General features: G+C 36.3%; 1 protein-coding gene across 2 annotated transcripts in view; it reads left to right on the forward strand.

The window, feature by feature from the left end:
• The window catches only part of ZFP36L1 (ZFP36 ring finger protein like 1), an 88,960-nt gene that overhangs the window by 37,922 nt on the left and 32,794 nt on the right, over positions 1-18,244 (forward strand). Inside the window, exon 1 of one of the 2 annotated variants that reach the window (XM_074236050.1) lies at positions 16,910-17,075. The exons of the other annotated variant lie outside the window; for it this stretch is intronic. Coding sequence (XP_074092151.1) covers positions 17,073-17,075 — 3 coding nt within the window. The 5' untranslated portion in view covers positions 16,910-17,072. Of the gene's footprint in view, positions 1-16,909; positions 17,076-18,244 lie in introns of those variants that run through there. 2 annotated transcript variants of the gene reach the window in all.

An 18,244-nucleotide genomic window follows, 5' to 3' on the forward strand; every position in this document is an offset into this window, starting at 1 on the left:
TCCAGGGTTAACTAAAGTGCCAAGCACATTAAAAGCTCTTAATAAATGTTTTTTATATACATTGAAGGATAAGGATGAAAACACATGGTATACTAGTACTATGGTCTTAATCTAATGTATTTTAAATGAATTATTGATGCAAAAAAAATAGGAAGTAGAAACAATGTCAAAAGATGACCTTAATTGTCCCCATTTTCTATAAAGAACTTTAGCATATATAAACAGTTGCTATAAGAAGATCCAAAGAGGCTATAATCCACTTTAACCAGCAAATAGTGGTTAGGATATGAATAATAGTGAAAGACTGAACAGTATTTCTCATAATACAACAAAAAGCACTAGAAACAAACAAAGACTCTAGAGAAGAAGTTTGTGGTATGTTCTATATAATCAATTCTATATGATCTATAATATTCTATAGGATCAAAAGATGATAAAACTATCAAAAAGACAACAAAATGACAAATCTATTCTGTATTATGTATAATGCTCCATAATTTGTTTTCATCATCAAAAAGAGAACAATTATATTTGAACCTCTGAACCATTTCAGTTACTTTTTTGTTATACTAGGAAACTTTTTAACTTGAAAAGACAAAGATAGGAAGACAGGTTAGATGATACTGAGGAGAGAATGAGGAAATTTATAAAATTATAAATTTATAATGCTTGAAAACACTTGAGGGTTCCTTCTATAAACTAAGGGAAGAGAAAATTGGGAGGGAAATCAAATTACTACCTTACCTCAAAAAAATGTGCTAAAAATCACATTAAGAACTACTGATAGGGCGGCTAGGTGGCGTAGTGGATAAAGCACCGGCCCTGGAGTCAGGATTACCTGGGTTCAAATCCGGTCTCAGACACTTAATAATTACCTAGCTGTGTGGCCTTGGGCAAGCCACTTAACCCTGTTTGCCTTGCAAAAACCTAAAAAAAATAAAGAACTACTGATACAAAAGGTTCAGTGGATAAAGCAAAGAATTGGAGTCAGGAATCTTGAATTCAAATCTATTCTCAGAAACCTTAGTAGCTGTGTGACCCTGAGCAAATCATTTAATCTCTCTTAATTTGTAAAATGGGAATAATAACAATAATAGCATTTACCCCTCAGATTATTGTGAGCACAAATTGAGATATTTGTAAAGCACTTTGGAAACATTGCTATACAAATGCTTTTTTTTCAAACATTGTTCAGTCATTTCATTCATATCCAATTCTTTGTGATCTCATTTGGAGTTTTCTTGGTAAAGATGCTGGAGTGGTTTGCCATTTTCTTCTCCAGCTCATTTTAAAGATGAGAATCAAGGCAAACAGGGTTAAATAACTTACACAGTTAGTAAGTATCTGAGACCAGATTTGAATTCAGGAAGAGTCTTCTGACTTTAGGCTTCTTGACTTCAGGGCCCAGTGCTCTATCCACTGTGTTAACTAGTTGGCAGTATATAAATGCTGTATTTTATCACTATTAGATTGCATGTCAATTTCTTTTTAATAAAATATGGGAACGATCTGTACAGATATTGATGAAAATATAAGAAAGTCACTGTTTTCAAATATTATTTTCTCCTGCAAATCATCTTTACTGTTACATACTTGTTTGGAAGGCAGACAAAGTATGTGATCTTTCCTTGTTAATCATTAAAAAAAATGCATTTGATTTGGTATAGCAAAGATACTCATGCTCATGTTAAGATCATATAAGATTCCTTGATAAATGCAATTATATATATCTGTGATCAGCCCTTTCATTTTTAATGTTCAAGAAAGTATAGAATAGGGAGATGTGGGGGCAGCTAGGTGGTACAGAGATAGAGCACCTGCCCTGGAGTCAGGCAGATCTGAGTTCAAATGTGAACTCAGGCATTTAATGATTGCCTAGCTGTGTGACCCTGAGCAAGTCACTTAACCCCATTGCCATAAATAAATTTTTTTTAAAAAAGATAGGAAGATGTATACTTACTAATATATTTACCACTGAGGATGTTCTATGTATGGTCCAGTTGAAAGAGGGATTTCCTACAAATAAAGGAGTTTCCAGATATTCTTGTTTGCAACTGAGAGTAAAAAGTCTCTGTTATATTATGATACAAGGAGATACATGATTATTTAAAAGATACTGACTAATTTTTTGTATAGTCTCTTGTCCATACAGTATTATATGTAGTTGAATGTACAATCCATTGAGTCACTACACTAATACATCTGTTTGGGCTAGGCTTTGTGGATGCACAGAGGTAGTCTAAAATTGAATTGGAGAATGCAACAGGGTTGGATTGAATTTTTCAAATTGTGCAGTACTTTTAATAATCTAATGATCTCAAGCTATTTCTTGGTATGAAAATTCACATTTTAAACACAAATGTTTTCTTAGAGATTCTGTATTGTAAGTGATTCAAGGGCAATGGAGATTGCAAGGTTTGTACAAGTAGACTATAGCATATATACATACATATATATTATATATTTTATATATATATATATATGTTTTTGCAAAGCAAATGGAGTTAAGTGGCTTGCTCAAGGCCACACAGCTAGTAATTGTTAAGTGTCTGAGGCTGGGGTTGAACTCAGATACTCCTGACTCCAGGGCCGGTGCTCTATCCACTGCACCACCTAACCACCCCTATAGCATATATTTCTTAAAATTTTTCTATTTTATTAAGAATTTAGCAAACATTTCAATATACAAAAACCAAAAAAGATTGTATAAAAACTATGAAATTGCATATAGTTTAAAAAAGAAATATATATAAATATACTTAACAAGATAGTAGTAACAAAATTGCCCTGTTTTGTGTCCCCTTATATACTTTTTCCTGCACATTTGTTGTTTTAAACTTAGTAATCATAAATAAGTATTTCAAGATGCAAAGATGATGAAGAAAAAAGAATGTATGAGAACTGAACTTCTGTTTCATACATTTCTTATCTGATAAGACAAATCTATATTACTTTCACAAGCCAGAGACAAAATTGCTGTGTCCCTTTCTAGTACCTTTTGTTCTTATTTTTTTATGCTTTCACATGTTCTTTTTATCAGGAAATAGCAATCAGCTATTTCAGCTGCACTGAATACATAATATTCATATATAAAAAACTGAGCAAGGTTTTATTTATTTTATATAGTTTAAATGTTTGGGTATTAATAATAGGGTAGCAACAATTTGTGTCATCCGTACTTTTTTCTTCTTTGAATTAACTATGGATACACTTTCTTTTGTATCTATCTGTATTTATTAATGTATATTCTCTTTCCTTCCCTTCCTTGCCTGCTAAGAAGCCTTCCCTTGCAAACACATCTGCATAGTTCAGTAAAACAAACCAGAATGCTAGCTGTGTCCAAGAATACATGTCTTATTATTTATATCTAGTCCACTGTATCTCTGCCAAGAGGTCATTTTAAATTATTTTTTAAAAAATACACTAAGACATCTGTATATTTCATCAGTCTTTGGAAGTTGTGATGAGTTGCTGCTTTGATCAGGGTCCTGAAGTCTTTCAAGCATAGCTTTTTGTCATATTACTGTGGTCATCATGTTAATTGTTTTCTTAATTCTGCTCACTTCATATTTCATTGGTTCATAAAGGTATTTCTATGTTTCTCTGAATTAGTCTCTTTATAATTTCTTATGGAACATAATGTTTCATTTTAAATATATAAACCATAATTAGTTCAATTAGATATGCAATTAGCTCAATTAAATTCCCAATTGATGGGTACTTAACTATGTTTCTATCTCATTGCTATAATAACCACAAAAAAATGCTGTTGTAAATATCCATATATACATATATATATATATATTTCCCCTCTATTCTTAATTTTCATGGAATTATATGCCTTATAGTGAATTAATTGGGTCAAAGAATATATACATTTTAGTGATTTGGGGGATATCATTTTGAATTGTTTTTCAGAAGGGTTGGTAGATCTATTAGTTATAAATATAGTTCTATCAACAGTGTACTAATGTACCTATCTCTACCCCAAGCCCCCCAACTCCTTGAACATATGCTATTTTCTTCCTTTTATTAATTTTAGTCATTTAGTTTGTTTTTATTTCAGAACCTCCTGTGTATATATATATATATATATATATATATATATATATGTATATGTATATATCCTTTGACTACTTATCAATTGGAAAATGAATCTTACTAGATATTTGGATAAACTTTTAATATATATTTTTATATTAGACCTGTAGCATAACAATCTATTGTAAAGATTACCCCCAATCTTTCACTTATTTTAACTACTTATTTTGTGTGCATAGATTTTGATTTTTATGTAATCAAAATAATTTAATTTATCTTTTAGGATCAACATTGTTTCTTCTTCCAACTTATGATGACCTTTTATAGCAAGGTTTTATTTATTTATATATGTAATATGCAAATATATGAATTTGACATTTGCTGTGGTATATATATTGTCAAATTTCCACTTTTCTCAGCAGTTTTTGTTAGATAAAAATAAAGTAATAATGTAATGTTTTTCCTTCAATCTCGAAGAAGACCATGACCTCAGGGAGGTGATGCCATGATAAGCCCTTGAACTGGATTTGAGTGAGAGGATGCTGCCTTACTTTCTCCTCCAATCTCATCTGGGTCCAGTGGTCAGTTATGATCAGGATAACTAGAGATGGCCCTGGATGCAGGGCAATCAGGATTAAGTGACTTGCCTAAGGTCATATGGCTAGTAAGTGGCAAGTGTCTGAGGCTGGATTCAAACTCCCATTTTCCTGACTCCAAAGCCAGAGCTCTATCCACATGCCACCTAGATGGCCTTAGATAAAAATAATAACATAGAAAGTCTGTGATATATTTTATATATGCTAATCCTTGTCTATATTTATTTGCATATTGTCTCCCCAGTTAGATTTCAAGCTCCTTGAGGATAAAGTTTGTCTTTTATCTTCTTGTGCTTAGTATGTGTCTGACATGTAATAGGCATAATAGGATAAATATTTATTGAGTGATTGATGGGACTTGTTTTGCTTCTCACAATAATTTCATGAGTTATGTGATATTTTATTATTATTATTATTATTATTATTATTATTACCAGTTTAAAGATGAGGAAATCAAAGTTGAGAGAGATTAATTTATTTTCCCAGGGACACAATTAATTTGAGGCAGAATTTGAACTCAGGTCTTTCTGACTGCAACTTCAGCATTCTATTCCTTACATGACCTAAGTCATTAGGGCACCTAGTGGATAGAGTTCTAGTCCTGAAACAGGAAGATTCATCTTTCTGAGTTCAAATGAGGCCTCAAACACTTATTAGCTGTATGATCCTTTTCAAGTGAGCAAGCCACTTAGCCCTTTTTGCCTCAATTTCCTCATTTATAAAATGTATTGGAGAAAGAAATGGCAAACTACTCCAGTATCTTTGCCAAGAAAACACCAAATAGGGTCATGATGAGTCAGACACAATTTAAATGACTGAACAACAAATCTATTCCTTATCCCAGTATTTGGTGTCCTCTGGAATCATATTTCCAATAAATATATACTCAAGAAGTAGTATAAGTAATAACAAGGAAATATGTGAAAAGGAGATGAGCTAGTCACTTAAGAATAGGGGGGGATGGATGAAAAAAAAACTACTTGAATGCTTCACTGAGAAATGTAAAAGAACCAAATACCACCAGCCTATGTTGATTGTCGATTGACAAAAATATATTGGTCACTAAATAACTGGGTCAAAACTACCCAAAAAAGGGACAAAATAGTATCTTCCCTTGAGGAACTCATAATTTAATGGGGAAGACAATATTTAAAATAAGATTCATATAGAATTAATGGAAGGGGAGGCTCTTGTCTGTGAGGAGAACTGGGAAAGATCTGCAGGGGACATTTGAACTTCAACCTTAAAGGAAGCCAAGGATTCCAAGAGGCATTCCAGACATGGGAAATAACCAGTTCGGAGGTGAGGGAATCAGAGATGTAATGGCATGGGGGAAGATCAGCAAGAAGACCAGTATGTGTGGAGGTAGATCCTCTAAATAAGGTTTGTGGGAGAAGATGGACAAGAACCATAAGGACAGAGTAATCACAAATAGGTTACAAAATAGACTACTCAATTCCTGAGTTCATAGAACCATTGACGTATATAATACTTTAAAGTTCACCCAATACTGTCCTTTTGATGATCCTGGGAAGAGGATATATTCAAGTAGTTTTATCTTTATTTTAATAAATGAGAAAACTAAGTCTCTTGTATTGGGTCATACAGCTAGGTAGAATGCAGACCCAGATCCCTTTGACCTCAGAAAAAATGATATCATGTGTCTAAGGCCATATTTGACCCCGGGTCCTCCTAACTCCAGGACTCTGTTCACTGTACTACCTAGATACCCCTATTTCTTTTATCTTCTCTTTCCCCAATTAGAACAAAACTCATCTACCCCCCAGATCTTTTGTTTTCCTAATTTGACTCCCTTGATACCCTTTGAAGACATATACAGGATGGGGCAGCTAGGTGATGCAGTGGATAGAGCACCTGCCCTGGAGTCAGGAGTACCTGAGTTCAAATCTGACCTGAGACACTTAATAATTACCTAGCTGTGTGGCCTTGGGCAAGCCACTTAACCTCATTGCCTTGCAAAAACCTAAAAAAAAAAGACATATACAGGATTATTAAGGGAAGACCAGGACCTCTGGTGTGAAGGCTACAGGGCTTCTTTTCATTAATGTCCATCTGCCACCCAACAGTAGCTCCAAGAAACTGTGGCATGTACAATAGCCACATCCTGGTAAAACTGTTCCAATAGACAAACTAAACCAGGTTGAGGGTGACCATCAGACCTAAAACCCATTAGTGAGTTAGAGACTGTTTACTCCAAGCATGTGAGGATTTCCCTGGTAGATTAGGTGGATGAGAACAATTTATTCCAAAGGGTCATGGAAAGTGGCAAAAACAGGTGCTGTGAAGCACCACCTGTGAGTTTGGCTACACATCAAAGATACCAAGGTCATTCACTGAATACTTGGCCATCATCAGTCATCTTGATTTTTGTCTTGCCATTAGAGTCCAATGACTCTCAAAGAGTGTGAAGCTGACAATTTTGTGCAATTTGCCCTTCCTTAAATTAAATTATATATGAATCAAAAGATGTCACCCACAGCATTTTACCATTTTCACCTACCTTGAAGTCCTGTGATGACAGGCAAGTGACAAAGCAGCAGGTACAGAAACACTGGGAACTGTAGCCACAACTCTGCATAGACTGCTCAGATCATACAATTATCTTTTCATTGGTCCAAAGCAAGAGTGGGATTTGTCAGTCTCCAGGTATTTGAGCAACCTTTTTTTTTTTTTTTTTTATGGACTGCACTGCTCACTTTCTAATATGAGGAAGGAACAAGAAAAAGTGACATAAAAATTTTCTGCTTCACTTAACTCTGGCATACTTTCTGTAGCAGGTAGGGGTCTTATCCTATGACCGAAACAAAAAAATATACAAAAACTTTTATGAGGATGATTCCACTCAACCATTGGGGAAAGTGTACATGCTTATGAAAAACATGAAATCTTGTGATTCCAAAAGATGAACATCTCTGGTTGTGAGAGAAATCATCAGGTATCACATCCAAATAGTAGCCCTCAGTGAAACATACTTAGCAAATGAAGGTCAGCTTTTTGACACTGGAACTGGATATATGTTTTTCTGGAGTGGCTACAGTGATGGGGAGAGCTGTGAAGCCTGCCTAGATTTTGCAGTCAAATCTAATAAAGTCAATGAGTTTGCATGCCTCCCCAAAGAAGTGAAAAACAGACTCATAACAATTGCCACTTACAGGAAAGTGCCAGATCACAATCATCAGTGAGTATGTTCCTACCATGATGAACCCTAATGAGGTCAAAGAAACGTTTTATGGTGACCTTCTTCATCAATATGCCAAAAGAAGACAAACTTGTAAGTCTGGATGACTTTAAAGCCAGAAAAGACATAGACTATCAGACATGGCAGAAAGTCCTTGGGAAGAATGAACTCAGATACAAAAACAGCAATGGTCACTTACAGCTGAAGATTTGAGCATCTCATGACCTCATCACCAACATTGTCTTCTATTTATCTAATTTCAGTAAAACTTCATGGATGCACCCTTGCAGTAAAATAGTGACATTTAATAGATTATGTCATTTTAAGAAGAGACATACAAGATGTGAAAATAACAAAGTCCATGTGAGGCAGTGCTGGATTGATCACAAATATCCTCTTTAAGGGAAACATTTGCATTTAACAAAAGCAGCCCCAGGGCAAGACGACTACCAGAAGACTTAATGTCAACAGATTAGAATGCTTCTCTAGGAGTGAAAAGTTTGTTGCTAATTTGGAGGGAAAGTTGAGTCAGCACATGGTTAGCAATAGTGGAGTAAAAAGGAGTGGGTAGCTTTCAGAGATTTGCTGTACAGTACTTCATTTACTTGCCTGGACCAGAATACTTAAAATCATCAGAATTGATTTGATGAAAATAATGGGAAAATTTCAAAAGATAACTGAGTGGGAAAAAACACCCCTCAGGGGTTTACCAGTAAAATAGTTCATCCATCTCTTAGAAGGCAGCATTTAATTTTTTTAATTGATATTTTATTTTCCCAATTACATATTAATGAGTTTTTCAACATTCATTCACATGTATATGAATAGTTTTAAGTTACATAATTTTCTTCCACCCTCCCTTCTTCCCCTCCTCCCCTCTCTGATGAACAGTCAGGTGAATATTGAACATACACATTTGTATTTAGCAAGTTTACAGATTAGTCATTTTTGATATGAGGAATTAGGATTAAAGGAAAAGAAAGAAAACCTTGAGATAAGAAAGAAATACATAAAGGAAATTTTACAGAAGTGAATATAGTGTTTATTCAGATTCTATAGGTGTTTGTTTTTTTTTGTTTTGTTTTTCTTCCTCTGGATAGGGATAGCCTTGTCCATAGCAGGTATCCTGGAGTGGTCCTAGCTCTCTGAACTGATGAGAGGAGCTGCATCTATCAAGGTTGATCAACTCATAATGTTGTTGTTAATATGTGCAATGTTCTGTTGGTTTTGCTTCCTTCATTCAGCATCAGTTATTCGTTCCATGCTTCTGCAGAGTCTGTTCATTCATGGTTTTTTTTATGAACAATAGTATTCCATAATATTCACATGTCATAACTTGTTAAGTCATTCCCCAATTGATGGGCATCCCCTCAATTTCCAATTCTTTGCCACTACAAAAAAAGTTGCTATAAACATTTGGGACTTTTCCCATTTTTTTATGATTTCTTCTGGATATAGGCCTAGAATTGGAATTGCTGGGTATGATCAGTTTTATTGCAATATTTAATTTCATCAAAAGTTAAGGGTAGGGGTGGGTAGGTGGCATAGTGGATAAAGCACCAGCCCTGAAGTCAGGAGTACCTGGGTTCAAATCCGGTCTCAGACACTTGATAATTACCTAGCTGTGTGGCCTTGGGCAAGCAACTTAACTCCATTTGCCTTGTTAAAAAAAAAACAAACCAAACCTAAAAAAAAAAAAGTTAAGGGTAAGGGGCGGCTAGGAGACACAGTGGATAGAGCACCGGCCCTGGAGTCAGGAGTACCTCAGTTCAAATCCAACCTCAGGCACTTAATAATTACCTAGCTGTGTGGCCTTGGGTAAGCCACTTAACCCCGTTTGTCTTGCAAAAACCTAAAAAAAAAAGTTAAGGGCAAGTGAAGTTTAGGGAAATTCAGAATTTTGGACTCAATAAGAAGGCAGGTGAAATTCAGTTTTATATGATAGTAAAAATCCAAAGTACTTTCATGATGCCCTGAAGGCTATTTTGGGCCAAAGAGTGATGATATATCTCAACTACTCAGTGCTAACTGGGCCACATTGATTAAGGATAAGGACATGATCCTGGAGAGATCAGCTGAACAGTTCCATAATGTTCTAAGCAGATCATCATCAACCAATGCAGAAGCCATTGACCACATAGCTCAGGTTTAAGTCAATCCCTCTAGTTGAACTTCCAATGAAGAAGAGGTTTGAATGTTATTAGGATTTTCTTGAGTGGCAAAATATGTAGTGGTAATTCTATTCCAGTTGATATTTACAAGACATGAGATCCACTGATCATACAAAAACTGAATGAAATCTTCTGGATCATGTGGCAAGAAAAGGTTATTCCGCAGGAGTTCAAAGATGCCTCTATTGTCTGTCTCTATAAAGAAAGAGGAAATAGGTGTTCTGTGACAATCAAAGGGGAATCACTTTCTTAGTCATTACTGGCCATTCTCACCAGAGTCCTTCTTCTTATTTTTTTTTTTTGCAAGGCAAACAGGGTTAAGTGGCTTGCCCAAGGCCACACAGCTAGGTAATTATTAAGTGTCTGAGACCGGATTTGAACCCAGGTATTCCTGACTCCAGGGCCGGTGCTTTATCCACTGTGCCACCTAGCCGCCCCAGAGTCCTTAAAAGACTGATCCTTCTCCTGGAAAGATGGTCACCTACCTGAGAGCCAGTGTGGCTTCAAGTTGCAGTCGATGTGGTGTTTACTGCCCGACAACTCCAGGAGAAATGTCAGGAGTAAAACAGAGATCTATACACAACATTAATTGAACTGACCAGGGTCTTTGATACCATCAGTCATGAGGGCTTGTGGAAGATCATGGCAAAATTTGGTTGCCCAGAGAAATTTATCACTATAGAATGTCACTTCTATGATGGTATGCTTATCTGAGTTCTGGATAAATGCTTTCCACTCAACGATGGAGTGTAGTAGGACTGTGTGCTTGTTCTCATGATATTTTCAGTAATTCTGTCAGTAGATTTCCATGAAGGGAAGAACAGTATCAAAGTCAGGTACTGTACTGAAGATAAATTATTTAACTTGAAAAGGTGACAAACTAATACCAAAGTGGAGGAAGAGTTGGTATTGACTTTTTGTTCACAGATGACTGTGTATTCAATGTATCTTCTAAGGCTGAGAACAATTCTCTGTGACTTGTGCTAATTTTGGATGATTAACACTTAAAAAAACATATTTTCCACCAGCCAGCACTGCATCATCCATACATGGATGATGGAACATTTGGTCACAGTTAATGGAGAAATTTTGAATGTTGTAATTAAATTCACTTATCTTGACAGTATACTTTCCAGGAATGTACACACAATTGATGAGATTGATTGCCTGTAGACTGAAAATGTAGGAGAGAAGAGGGTATTAGGTTGCCTATCAAACTGAAGGTCTATAGAACTATTGTGCTGACATCATTGTTGTATACCTGTGAAACCTGGAAGTATACCAGCACTATGCCAGGAAATTGAATCAATTCCATTTGAATCAATTCATAAGATCACCTTACAAGATAAGGTACTGGACACTGAGGTCCTTTCTTGAATTGAACTGCCAAATATTCAAACCCTACTGAAGAGTACAGTTTCAGTGGGTTGGCTATGTTGTTCAAATGCCAAATGTATGTTTATCTATAAAGACTATTTTATGGAACTCAACACAAGGCAAGAGTTCACACAGGTCAGAAGAAGCAGTACAAGGAGTCTCAAGGTCTCTCTGAGGTGAAACATGGGAAGCACTGGCAGTGGACCACTAGCATTCCCACATCAAAAAAGGTTCTGTGCTCTATGAGCAAAGCAGACTTGAAGTGGCTCAAAAGAAATGAGAGATGCATAAATTTAGAGATATCTCCAATCCAAACATTTATTTGTAGCTCACCTGTGATAGAGGCTTTTGAGCTCACAGTTGGATACACTGCACATTGACCCCTACCTGGTGATGTCATTTTGATCCTCTTAAATTAGGAAAAATACTCTTTGAAGACATTAAAGTCCTGAAGAGACATTTGTTTCTGCTTTCCCTTTTTCAATTTAATTTTTAATAGAATCTGTCAATTTCTTTTTCCTTTTTTTTCCCTAATTACATTTCAAGCTATTTTTGACATGCTTTATTTTTTCCCTTCAAATTTTGGGTTCCTAATTCTCTCCCTTTCCCCTTCCTCACTCATTAAGATAGATAATACATGCTCAGTCATGCAAAACAAATTTCCATATTAGCTATGTTATGAAATAAGATAAACAAAAAACCCCAAGAATATAGAAATTTTTTTAAAAAAAAAGTATGTTTTAATCTTCATTCAGACTCCATCAGTTCTTTCTCTGGAGGTTTTTCCCTTTTAGAATGTTAGCACTGCATCACTAGGAGCAACTTTTATGTTCTGACAAATGTACCTTTTCTTGACTTTTGGCAATTTCAAAGTTCCTTCTTAGCTCTAGTCTTTTTATCAGAAATGTTAGAAAGTTCCTTGTTCCACTAAAAGTCTACTTTCCCCTCCCTCAAACCCCATGGGATTATATTCAACTTTTTAGGGTAAGTTATTATTTGTTGTAAGCTCATATCTTTTGCCTTTTAGAATAATGTATTATAAGTAGTAGAAGTTGTTGCCAGGTCTTGTATCATTCTACTTTGGTACCTTAATACCTTTCTGGATGCTTGTAGTATTTTTTCTTATGTGTAAGATCTCTGCATTTTGGCTTTGATATTCCTGAGAAACCTTTTGGAATTTCTTTTTAATTGGTGACTGGTAGATTCTTTGTTTTCATTTTGTCTTGTTCTCATAAAGTAGAGCAGTTTTCATTTATAATTTCTTGAAACAGAGTATTTAGGCCTTTTTTAATCATGCTTTTCAGAGATTCCAATGATTGTTAAATTATCTCTTCTCTAAGTTAGTTGTTTTTGATGTCACATAGTTTGATGTCACAAAGTTTTCCTCTTTTTTCAATAGTTACTTATTTTGATATTTTTTTGCTATCTCATGGAGTCATTGATTACTGTTTGCTATCCTATAATAGGTATCTGCTACTGGAGCAAGAGTTATAACTTTCTCTTCTAAGTGATTTGATCTTCTAATTTCTTCTACCTTTTTATTTATTTTATCTCTTGCTTCACTTCTTCTATGTATTCATATAACTTTTGTAGAAAATCCATTTTTTTCCTTTGAGTCTCTACTTGTAATTGTGTTACAGAGTGATTATCTCTTTTGGGGAGAAATCACTAGAACTACAATGGTTTTGTTTTTGTTTTTTTTATATTGGGCACAATCTTCTCTGGTTTAGTTCTTTTTTTTTTTTTGTTTAGGTTTTTGCAAGTTCAAACGGGGTTAAGTGGCTTGCCCAAGGCCACACAGCTAGGTAATTATTAAGTGTTTGAGACCAGATTTGAACCCAGGTACTCCTGACTCCAGGGCCGGTGCTTATCCATTATGCCACCTAGCTGCCCCTTGGTTTAGTTCTTAAAGTGGAGCTTTGTTCCAGGACCAGATTCTGTCTTCTGCTGTGCTTTTGAGTAGGATGACTGTCCATAGCTGGGGGCATTGTTCTCTACCTTCTGGACTTAAACCCTACTTCATTCTTATGATTGGCAGTGAAAGATCTTGAGAGCCTTCTCTGGTCATAAGAGTGACCAGAGACTTTGGAGGGAGACACTAGGAAGGAAGGCTATTTTGATATGGGCATTGCCAGAAAATACTGGTTGTTGCAGCTTCCTGAGGTTTATAAGGTCGTCACTGTGGGTTTATGATGCTTCTAAAGTTTTCTCAGGGAGCCCACAGCCCTTGCTTCCTCCCTTGCTGGCTACTGGTATCTTTGGCATGTCTCTCTGCTTGCTGGGAAGCTTCTAGCTTATTTACCTATGCTGGCAATGGTTTTGTTGGAAGTACCTTTTTCTATTGCCCCATGGGCTTCTGGTTGACTTTTTTGCATAGGTGTAAATCAATTTATTAGTTTCTCATTGAATTTCTTGTTAATTATTCAGTATAGTATGAATTTTAAGATTTTATCAGAGAGTATGGAGAGCTACTTCTGTTCAGTTCTTTCCCCTTTTGTGTTCTTCTTAACAGTGAATATTGTTTCAAGGTTTTCCAGAATTACAGTAGAAGGGATAAATCCGTAGCTTTATAACCCCAGACACTAGAGAGGAGTGGTAAACTTTTGGGCCAGAGGCTATAGGTTCCTCCAGGGTAGGATATGGATAGCTGGATCTAAGCACTATTTTGCTCCACCCACCCCCATTTGTTCTCTCCAAATGTTGTCATTTCTGAGACTGAACATAGTGAAATACTGTAACAGTTATGCCGATTAACTAAAAATTTAATTCTGATGGCTGACACTTTGTGGCAAAAGGCAGGTCCTGAAGATTATGGATGGGAAGGTGGAAGGTATAAAAGAGAAGTGACAGAAAAATTTCCTCTTCAAAAAATTAGCAAAAGGTATGTTCTCCTGAAGCTAGACACATGGCATATAGGGAAGTTGCATGTGGCAAGGAAGTCCTGGAGAAGATGGAACTCACCTGTGGTCCTTCAAAAATGCTTCTATTTCAGCTGCAGAGAACACAATGTTGTTTCCTATTTTGGCCACTGGAGGGTAGCATGACCACATTTATGTATCTCAGTTCTCCAATGGTATTAGAGGTGACTGCTAGAGGTTATTTAGAGTATAGATGAGAAACAGTTGGGACCATATTCCACTTATCCATAGAGGATGTTAGGCACATTCTTGCATCCTCTTAATTGCTGAGCATACTTCTCAAAATATCCTTGCAAGCTACAGGAAATCAAAAGTTTGGTTCCAACACTCCCTTGCCCCATCAAAATTGTCCCAGAGTTGGTGGGGCAAAAGCAATTTATTCTCTTTTGTATGTTTCCTCTAACAGTGGGGAATTGGACTGGGCAGTTTCTCTCTCCCTTTAGTATTTGATTGGACTGTAAGTCCAGCCTTAGAAAATCCTTTTTGCCTGTTAGCTGAGATTTGTCCCTGTAGAAAGCAAGGGCAAGGTGCCAAGCCTTGACTATTTCCCCAGAGCCAAAGGGCAGTCCTAGCCTCGTGACCCCTTTAAAAATGAGAAAACAATTTCATCATCTTTTAAGTGGCCAGGTTCTTCATCCCACCAAGAACTTTCAGGTAATCAGATATTCTGTTAAGATGAACATATTTCTGTTTTCCTTTCTCCTCCTCTTTTCTTTTTTCCTTCCTTCCTAAAGTCACAAGAAATCTTGCAAACATTGCCACTTCAGGAAACTCACCAATAATAAACTTTGTTGAGTTTAGGATGTGAAGAATAAATACAGTGAGAATGAGAGATCTTTGAAAACAGAAAAATCTTAGAATTTAGAATCTTTTCTTAGAAGTACAAGACAGTATACCCTCTCAAATGAATCTTGGTTCATTCTAATTTGATTGTTTTCTTGTGTAATACCTTCTTTGAGATTACTCCCCCAGTCTGCACTCATGTTTGTCATTTGGGACCCTCAGATTTCTAGGGGTTAATTCTGTAGCTCCTGAACTCCTACCAATGGATTCACTTTTATCAATCCTCCAGTTAGCCTCTATTACCTTTTTTTTTTTTAAAAAAAAAAGCAGATTTATTAAAATGGTATGACTGAGCTTAGAAAATATTCCTCCCAAATTGGGAGTTCAAGTCCTCTTACACATACCGTGTTTCTGAGGAGAGTGGGTTCCAACTTAAGCTACAATGGTAGTTAAACATACATATATAAAGACCCTAGAGATTCTTTTCCCCCTTCATGAGTATTCATGAAGTTTCCCTTGGGTCCAACTCTCATCTAGGCAGGTCATTGCAATTTTTTTTTTAGTTTTTTTCTTTTTCTTTTTCTTTTTTTTTTTGTGTGTGTGGCAATGAGATTGAGTTGCCCAAGATCACATAGTAAGTATCAAATGTCTCAGGTTGCATTTGAACTCAGGTCCTACTGATTCCAGGGCTGGTGCTCTATCCACTGAGCCACCTAACTGCCCCGGACATTGCATTTCTAGTACTAGGTTGAGCTATTCTAATGCTGGTTCTACTCCACACCCTCCTCATCCACTTGGGAGCTAGGGAAGTCATTAGCTAGCTTTTATGTCGACTCCTTGCTAGTCTTGGCTGCTGTGAGGTTAGTTCAACTGCTACTCTGTCACATAGTTACTGCCTTGGCACATCCATCTCAAGGTTGCTCCTAAGTCATTACTCCTATGGTTACTGGTATTGCTTCTAGTGGATGTTTCTACCAATTCTGGTTGCTGGTGGACCTGTGATGGGACTTTTGGATCTTCCATACTCACAGTCACTTCCTGAACACATTAACTTTGAGGTACTCATTTCATCTAATATTAGGAAAAAATTAATACAAAAAGACAGAGACAGGAATATGCTCACAAATGCCTCTGGCTGAGGGGATATCAAGTTGCCACCTTTCTCCCCATCCGGCTCCTAGACCATTTCAAAGCAACCCTGCCTCTTTGAAACTACAGAGTTAAAAAGACCGATGGGTAAATTGTACTTTTATGTGTATACTCAGTTTTAGCCTCATAATTCTTGAATCATCAATTCCTCTGACTCCTCAGTCAATTACAAGACTTTTCATCATTTTCTAGCAATTCCTGAGTTGCTTATTGTGGAAAAGTGACTTCCCAAAGTTTTCACAGGCTGTATTGGAAGTTGGCAGAGAATAACTGTTTGCTGTAACGATTTCCCCACGCCTCCATTTGCCATTCCGCCATTACCTTTGTCAGATTCTGGAAAATATAAATATCAGAGGCAACTGACGATGATCAACATTGCTGTCAAATATTTGTTGAATGCCCCAATTCCAGGGTTCAACATTGGGTACTTTACATGTAGTATAGTATCTGGAACCTAAGGGTCTGAAGATTATATATTAAGAGATATGAGCAGATTCTCCTACTAGTTTTAAGACTTTACTGATAATACTCAATAAATTATTGAATTTTTTAGTTCATTTCTATATCTGTAAAATGAGGGAATTTGAACCAGATTATTTCCAAAATTATTTTTCAGCTCTAACCTGTGATTCTGATCACCCTTTTGTCTATATTCGGGTCACCATGAAAACCAGTCACAGTGGGGCCTACTTCTTCAGACACTGCTACATTTCTTAATTCTCCATCCATTCCAGAAATGGGGTATTCAAGGTCCTGTTTCTTCTATTCTCAGTATCTGTGGAGTTGTTAGGAATATCCACTTAGCTGGTCTCCAGATTTGTCATAGGGAAGTAAATGCATGGTGAGTTTGAACCCTGGTTAAAGAAATATGTGTAATAGTGCTTTCATAGACACTATAGTGGAATATTTCTTCTTTTTTGAGCTTATTGATTTTAAGTATGAAGATTCAGAATGATACTAGGATCAGTAAATATAATACTGGACCAGGAGGCAGATGTCAGACTCCTGGTGTCTCCTTGACTTGGATCTTCTCATGCCCAAGGATGAGAATACTTCAAATAAAATAGAATAATATTACATAATACAGAGCATACAAAGACAGGTGAAGGAAGACCTATGCTTACCCTAGAAAAGCTTAGGTTCTTAATTAAAGATTCCCTGAGGATCTTATGGTATTGATTAGGGTATAAAGTTAGCTTCTAGATGAATGAAGCAAGATGCTAAGTTAAATTTAAAGAAGAGGGAAGGAAACAAATTCTTTAAAAAACAAAATCAAAATCGAAAAGACATTTTTCAATTCAAGGGGAAGACTCTGGAAAATAGTTTTTAGGTCACAGCATCCTGCTCCCCCCCCCCCCCCCAATGATATGGTGAATGCTCATTAAAGAGAAAACAAAGAGTTTGCTGGCTTTATTTATGAACTTAAAAATAAATAAATGAACTATGACAACAAAATCTGAAACCAGGCTCTGAGACCTGGACTTTCACTTCCTTGATGGGAAGCAAAACAGAGAAGCATCCCCCTCCAAATAAAAGTGAAGTTAATAATCAGACAACTTTAGCTGCCGGCCACATCCTGTGTACTGGCCTCCACACTCTGTTTATAGCTGGTGAGATTCCCTCCAGAGCCTTCACCAGCAGCCAGCTTAACCCTTTCCTAACTCTCACAGGGGGAAGGGTCCAATTCTGTTATATGCTTGGAGTGGGGGAGAGGCACTTTGATTGGACTTTCTATTCCTTTACACTCTTCCCATCCCTTTGGTGTATCCTTTCCATGTTCAGCCATATACCAAATGGCTAGATCTCTTATGTATCTTCATTCTAATTTTGTCTTTCTCACTGCGAATCCCAAAGCTATTATAAAAAAGATACAGATATGCCATCACTCCCCCAACTCCCTAACTTCCATATTTCCAGAGAAAATCCATTTAATTCTGAAACTTATTCTTCAATCTTTCTCCCCTGGGTCCTGGGCTCTCTTTTATTATTATTATTATTATTATTATTATT

This window comes from Macrotis lagotis, chromosome 4 (assembly GCF_037893015.1).
Source record: "Macrotis lagotis isolate mMagLag1 chromosome 4, bilby.v1.9.chrom.fasta, whole genome shotgun sequence".
In the NCBI taxonomy this organism is placed as follows: domain Eukaryota; kingdom Metazoa; phylum Chordata; class Mammalia; order Peramelemorphia; family Peramelidae; genus Macrotis; species Macrotis lagotis.